This window comes from Electrophorus electricus, unplaced genomic scaffold, assembly GCF_041902795.1.
Source record: "Electrophorus electricus isolate QZ-2024a unplaced genomic scaffold, ASM4190279v1 Scaffold211, whole genome shotgun sequence".
Lineage (NCBI taxonomy): Eukaryota > Metazoa > Chordata > Actinopteri > Gymnotiformes > Gymnotidae > Electrophorus > Electrophorus electricus.
This window is the reverse complement of record NW_027658491.1, coordinates 32,501-40,000: the sequence shown is the minus strand read 5'-3', so window position 1 is coordinate 40,000 and position 7,500 is coordinate 32,501. Positions and strand designations below refer to the sequence as shown.

At 41.3% G+C, this 7,500-nt stretch overlaps 2 protein-coding genes across 3 annotated transcripts in view; one reads left to right on the top strand and one right to left on the bottom strand.

Moving 5' to 3' along the window:
- The window catches only part of LOC145655307 (tyrosine-protein phosphatase non-receptor type 14-like), a gene marked incomplete at its 5' end in the record, with an annotated part of 13,210 nt that extends 12,356 nt beyond the window's left edge, over positions 1–854 (top strand). Inside the window, one exon of the mRNA XM_081708948.1 lies at positions 1–854. This exon is cut by the window's left edge and continues 882 nt beyond it.
- Positions 855–5,493: 4,639 nt separating this feature from the next.
- LOC113590783 (N-lysine methyltransferase SMYD2) overlaps positions 5,494–7,500 on the bottom strand; it is a 10,174-nt gene continuing 8,167 nt past the window's right edge. Inside the window, exons 10-12 of one of the 2 annotated variants that reach the window (XM_035529436.2) lie at positions 6,947–7,121; positions 6,671–6,779; positions 5,494–6,446 (exon numbers count right to left, since the gene is read on the bottom strand). In XM_035529436.2, coding sequence (XP_035385329.2) covers positions 6,363–6,446; positions 6,671–6,779; positions 6,947–7,121 — 368 coding nt within the window. In that variant the 3' untranslated portion in view covers positions 5,494–6,362. The remainder of the gene's footprint in view (positions 6,447–6,670; positions 6,780–6,946; positions 7,122–7,500) is intronic. The other variant, XM_081708949.1, reaches the window with a different exon arrangement.

Genomic DNA, 7,500 nt, shown 5'->3' with positions numbered 1-7,500 from the left:
CCCTGTTCATGTCGAGAAAACCCCCCCCAACTGTATTTTTAGTTTTAATTTATTATTTTCCATTTTGGAACGTACGTTCCTTTTGGTCTCTCTCTCGTTTCTCTGTGTTTAGTAAAGAAAAGCAAATATATTTTTTTTTGTAATACCCAGAGACCAAAGTGTAAGGCGGCTTCATCCTCTTGTACGTTTCCACGTAATTAGAAAAAAAAAGAGACTGGTGACGTATTGTACTGCATCGCGCCTGCAAGTGCCGAGTAATCTCGCTAATGGTTTTCTTTTCCTCGCTTTTCGTCTTCTTTTTTTCCCCTCTTCCTGACATTAAAAATCCAAACGGCATGGTGTCGGGTCCTCTTCATTAAGGATCTGATAACGTAAGAGAAAGTTAGGCGCAATGAGGCCACGTCTGTTACGTCATTAGGTTTGCGTAATAATGCAAATTACGCAAAGGAGCGTAATTTGACACGAACGTTCTGCAATTTGATATGACCCGGTACGTTTAAATACCATAAAAAATAAAATCTATGCATGATTTTATTTTATTATTATTATTATTATTATTATTATTATTTACATTTACGTGTGTACTTATGGAAATAATTAACTTCTGCCAGCTGTCCTATTCGTACTAAGAGTGTCGTATGTTTTTATGATGGCGCGTCCTGTTCCCGCTTGTTAAATACAATTTCCAGACTTAAGTGACATTTCCAAAACTCTGCGTAACCGTGTATACGCATCCTGTATACGCTCTGCAAGTACATTGCCATGTGTGGGGTTTTTTTTTTTCCATAAAAAGGAAATCTGAGAAGCTATGTATGTCACACCGATTATGCAATAAAGCATTTTTTTCCTCAGAATTCTCTGGCGATCTGTAAAATACCTTATACGATCAGAGCAGTGATATACATGTGATTTTAATTGCCTTAAAGGCAATTTTAACAACACCACGAATGCATTTTGAAGACTAATATTTAAACCTTATATGTGCTCAAAGTACCCTAAAAACTTGTAGCGTTTGTCACGCTGCATCTTCTGTCCAGCAGGAGGCATCATTACACCAATTACACCAGTGGTGTTGGATACGATTTTCTTTTTTAACGTAAGGTGCCGTGTTAGTTGACACGGATTCAACCCGTGTACACACGTACGTGCTTCTGGAAACGGCTTACGGAGAAAACATGCATTTCAAAACAGTGCACCGAATGTAATTTTAAATGACATTCTTTCTGAAAAAAATGTGGTTCTATTATTATTATTATTATTATTATTATTATTATTATTATTATTATTATTATTATTTACTGATAGAACGAGAAGTATCATACATGTGCATACAACGTAGATTATCCGACCGGATTTACTGGTAGTACGAAGACAATTTTAAATTTATGCAACGAACGACACTTAAACGCTACCCTTATTATTTCAGATCTTGCACGTGTGGTACAGACGATTGTAGTCAGCAGCCGTCCACAAATGGTGTTCAAATTTGTTGCTGTTTTCAGGTTCTATTCTGTTCTATTGCCATTGTATTCTATTTCAGATTCTATTCTATTTCCATTGTATTCTATTTCAGGTTTTATTCTCTTCTATTTCCATTGTATTCTATTTCAGGTTCTATTCTATTGCCATTCTATTCTATTTCAGGTTCTGTTCTATTCTATTTCTATTCTATTTCCGGTTCTATTCTATTGACATTCTATTCTATTTCAGGTTCTATTCTATTGCCATTCTATTCTATTTCAGGTTCTATTCTGTTCTATTGCCATTGTATTCTATTTCAGATTCTATTCTATTGCCATTGTAGTCTATTTCAGGTTCTGTTCTATTTCTATTCTATTTCAGGTTCTATTCTATTGACATTCTATTCTATTTCAGGTTCTATTCTGTTCTATTGCCATTGTATTCTATTTCAGATTCTATTCTATTGCCATTGTAGTCTATTTCAGGTTCTGTTCTATTCTATTTCTATTCTATTCTATATCAGGTTCTATTCTGTTCTATTGCCATTGTAGTCTATTTCAGGTTCTATTCTATTTCCATTGTATTCTATTTCAGGTTCTATTCTATTTCCATTCTATTCTGTTCCTTTTTCATTGTATACTATTTCAGGTTCTATTCCAAGGAAACTGGATAAACACATCAAAGTCTGATCTAGGTTATAACCCCAGCACTCCAGATGGAGACGGACATTTGGATACGTAAGCGTTTCCGTTTTTCAATTCATTGAACATCACAAGAATCCAGAAATCAGATTGGATTCCTTTTGTCTTTGATTTCCCCCAGAGCCCATTTGCATTACAGTCTGTATGATTTCATACTAGAAACACGAGTGGAGCTCATTTAACCAGCTTTCAAATGATTTGTGATATTGGTACGCTACACACGTTTTCAACTTACTGGTCAGATCCCAACCATACTACGTGGTCCCCGTGGTAAGAAACAGGAGGTTTATGGATTACAATTCAGTTATGGCCTGCACTCTCTGCCAATAAAAGAAACAAATTTATTAACGATAGCTTTGTTAACCCAAGAGCATGCGACAAATGATTCATTACTCAGTTCTTGAGTTGTTTGACTTAGAGGATGATGCAGGGAAGATCAACACAGCATCAAAACACGACGACTTTGTTTATGACTGTTGGCTGGAGCGTAAGTATTTGGGCTACAGATTTGCAGTTGCACTGAATAAACACACACATTTAAATCCATTTTGGAACAGGCACGCCTATGTAATGGCCGGAATTGCGTAGGCCAGCTAAAGTAAGAAGAAGATAAGGAATTAAATAAGAAACAGAATGAACTGTCAGGAATGCATGTCATAATTAATCCATTTAGCAGTGAGTCTGTGTGTGTGTGTGGGTGTGTGTGCCTGCGTTTGTGGGTGTGTGTGCCTGCGTTTGTGGGTGTCTCTTTATGCTAAAGTCATAACAAGCTATTGGAAATGTCAAATAGGTGTGTGTATGTGTGTCTACGTCTGTCCTTACTGTGCATATGTGTGAACCTTGTGAACGATGTAGGATGTGAGGCTGGGAAACAAATAATGTGGCATTTTTTGTTGTCTTATTGGTGCTAGACAGCTGAGACACAACTGTGAAACAGAGCAGGGGGAGTACAATATCAATTTTTTTCAGACGGGATCTTTTTGCCTTGTTAGAACGGAACTAGAGAAGCATCAGAGCCCCCAGGCTGCCAAGACAAATGGGCATCTAAAAACATGTACGTAAAATAATCTAACGTGTGCATTCACACTAGGCCTAAACCGTTCTGGATGCACGATGTGTAGGAAGGAGTTCTTAAAATAAAATATTATTTATACTTATTTATACTGCAGACCTCGTTATTCAGAATGTGTGTGCAACGCGTTCCCATTATGTCAGACATCCCGGGAGCTCATACTGGATTCCTAGAGGAAGAATTAAAAAACCAAAAGCGTGTCTCTGCCCAGAGTGTATGGAAGGTTTGGCAGGTGCTGCATGTCTTAAAATACACCAGGGACCTCGTACTGTGGGTGAGGGCTCACTGCAGAGAGAGAGAGAGAGTGTGTGTGTGTGTGTGTGTGTGTGTGTGTGTGGAGAGAGAGCCTGTTATTGCACTCAAACATTCAAGAACGCATTTTGAAGAATATATGTGTATATATATATTCTTATATATATATATATATATATATATATATATATATATATATATATATATATATATATATATATATATATGGAGAACTTTCCAACACGAACGTCAGCTTACCGTCGCGCGGAGGACAGGAAACAGGCAATGAAACCTCGGGAAAAGGAGAGAGCGCGCTTCGCGCGACCCCGCGCGCTGTGTTCCTAGCGTTCCGCATTTATCTCTGAGCAAATGGAGCTCGCGACCCATGTGCGCGCGTCTAGTGAACAGTGAACAGGCCGCCTGGTCGATGAGACGCACGTGCTCGTCCAGAAATATCTCTGCCTACGTGCGGACTGTTCCCAGAGCAGCCAGTACATAATAATGCACAGACTGGGCTCAGAACAGCTACTACAGAACGACGTGCGGACTGTTCTCAGAACAGCCACTACAGAATAATATGCAGACTGGGCTCAGAACAGCTACTACAGAACGACGTGCGGACTGTTCTCAGAACAGCCACTACAGAATAATATGCAGACTGGGCTCAGAATAGCTACTACAGAACGACGTGCGGACTGTTCTCAGAACAGCCACTACAGAATAATATGCAGACTGGGCTCAGAATAGCTACTACAGAACGACGTGCGGACTGTTCCCAGAGCAGCCAGTACATAATAATGCACAGACTGGGCTCAGAACAGCTACTACAGAACGACGTGCGGACTGTTCTCAGAACAGCCACTACAGAATAATATGCAGACTGGGCTCAGAATAGCTACTACAGAACAACGTGCGGACTGTTCTCAGAACAGCCACTACAGAATAATATGCAGACTGAACTCAGAACAGCTACTACAGAACGACGTGCGGACTGTTCTCAGAACAGCCACTACAGAATAATATGCAGACTGGGCTCAGAACAGCTACTACAGAACGACGTGCGGACTGTTCTCAGAACAGCCACTACAGAATAATATGCAGACTGGGCTCAGAATAGCTACTACAGAACGATGTGCACTGTTCTCAGAACAGCCACTACAGAATAATATGCAGACTGGGCTCAGAACAGCTACTACAGAACGACGTGCGGACTGTTCTCAGAACAGCCACTACAGAATAATATGCAGACTGTTCTCAGAACAGCCACTACAGAATAATATGCAGACTGAACTCAGAACAGCTACTACAGAACGACGTGCGGACTGTTCTCAGAACAGCCACTACAGAATAATATGCAGACTGGGCTCAGAACAGCTACTACAGAACGACGTGCGGACTGTTCTCAGAACAGCCACTACAGAATAATATGCAGACTGGGCTCAGAATAGCTACTACAGAACGATGTGCACTGTTCTCAGAACAGCCACTACAGAATAATATGCAGACTGGGCTCAGAACAGCTACTACAGAACGACGTGCGGACTGTTCTCAGAACAGCCACTACAGAATAATATGCAGACTGGGCTCAGAATAGCTACTACAGAACGATGTGCACTGTTCTCAGAACAGCCACTACAGAATAATATGCAGACTGGGCTCAGAATAGCTACTACAGAACGACGTGCGGACTGTTCTCAGAACAGCCACTACAGAATAATATACAGACTGGGCTCAGAATAGCTACTACAGAACGATGTGCAGACTGTTCTCAGAACAGCCGCTCCCGGAACGTATTTCTTCCCAGCAAGAGAGCCGCTATTTCGATCTTTGTGCAGAACTGGGTCCCATTGCCATGACTAGCCCACGGCGACACCCTGTCCACTAGAAAACAGCTTGTTCAAAAGCTCAAAAGATCCCGAGGTTTGTGTGTTTATACAATATAACTATTAATTAATGCACAATGTACCCCCCCCCAACCCCAATAAAATAAAATTTAAAAAACTCAGATTTCTGTGGGACTGATTTATTGTTGTTATTGACAGGTCACCTGGAAATATTCTGGAAAGGTATGCCTTCAAATTAAAAGCAGCGTCACCATGGGAGGTATGGTATCTGCAGTATTAGAATTCCATAATGAAAGTTTTACATTTACCTGATGCTCTCGGCATTCCAACACAATTATACAAGGAAAATAGGAATTTGTATTCACTGTCCAAATATGTGTGTATGTATTTGAACCAACAAACTACTCAAATAAATAATCTTTTCAGTACAAAAGTATTTATAACTTATTAACAACAGAGTTCAAATCCATGGTTATATTGTGCCTTTTTGGGAAACATTTGTGTGTGTGTGTATGTGTGTGTGTGTGTGTGTGTGTGTGTGTGTATGTGTGTGTGTGTGTGTGTGTGTGTATGTGTGTGTGTGTGTGTGTGTGAGTGTGTGTGTGTGTGTGTGTGAGTGTGTGAGTGTGTGTGTGTGAGTGTGTGTGTGTGTGAGTGTGTGTGTGAGTGTGTGTGTGAGTGTGTGTGTGTGTGTGTGTGTGAGTGTGTGTGTGAGTGTGTGTGTGTGTGTGTGAGTGTGTGTGTGTGTGAGTGTGTGAGTGTGAGTGTGTGTGTGTGTGTGTGAGTGTGTGTGTATGTGTGTGTGTGTGTATGTGTGTGTGTGTGTGTGTGTGAGTGTGTGTGTATGTGTGTGTGTGTGTGAGAGTGTGTGTGTGTGTGTGTGTGAGTGTGTGTGTATGTGTGTGTGAGTGTGTGTGTGTGTGTGTGTGAGTGTGTGTGTGTGTGTGTGTGTGTGTGTGTGTGTGTGAGTGTGAGTGGGTGTGTGTGTGTGTGTGTGTATGTGTGTGTGTGTGTGTGTGAGTGTGTGTGTGCTTATTTTTTCCGAGATATCTCTTCCTTCAGTTCCTTTATATAACTGTGGTCCTTCCCGTAAACAACCTTCATAATTTCCAAAGCCTACAAGTAAAACACAACACAACACGCATGCCCACACATACACACACACACACACATACACAGTTCAAACTAACAGAAGAATTCAACATTCAATCAAAAAGAAGTTGTATAGGTTAGCTCTTCTAAGGCTAGTAACGGCGCGGGGCTAACACGGTAACCACACCAGTCTAATCCCAGTGTAATATTCCCCGGCCATCTTTCCGAGAAGGCCGTGGGGCTGCTACCTTCTTGAGCGCGGTGGTGCCTGCCAGCGTCCGGTCCAGAGCCATGTACAGGCGCCCCAGCTTCAGGTGCATGGAGGCAACATTCAGGGAGTATGGCGGATACAGCTGACTGCAGTGAGCACACACGCACACACGCACCATCTGTGGCTTGTCCAAACGTGTTTTATATAATAAACTATATAATAAACGTATAAAGAATGAGAATGTGTGCGCGCGCGCACGTGCTTATATGTGTGTGTGTGTGTGTGTGTACGCGTGCGCGCGCCGGTTCCTCACCTGAACGGCTTAATGACCTTCTCTCCGTAACTCAATGCCCCATCATAGTCCTCCATGTACAGACACACGCCCATGGCTTGGTACATCATGTGCAACATGTACACGTTGGACTCCTCGAACACGGCACCCATCTTATCCAGACTCAGCTCGCACATCTCCAGCAACTCTGCAGGGGGCGCTCAGGAGTCAAGGACGTGAGTCACACCGCATGAACCGCTGCACTGTGTGGGGCTTTTCTTTACAATAAACTTGAGACGTACTGAACGTACTGAACTTAAAAAAAAACAACAACTGAAAAACTGAAATATTGCTAGAATATCGATTAAAAATACAAAAATAAAAGTTACTGCTGCCTTGTAGATCTAATGTCTGAACCTAATAACTTGTTATAATTGTACAGATCAGTGCTGTGCAGATAGAACATCCTGGAAAATACTTTCCTAAAAAGTTTTATAACATTAATTTACCAGGCTACTCCATACATTTGTCTATAATATATCGTAAAGATATATACACACTATACCGGCTGAGAGATCTTGGCTCTAAACATGAGC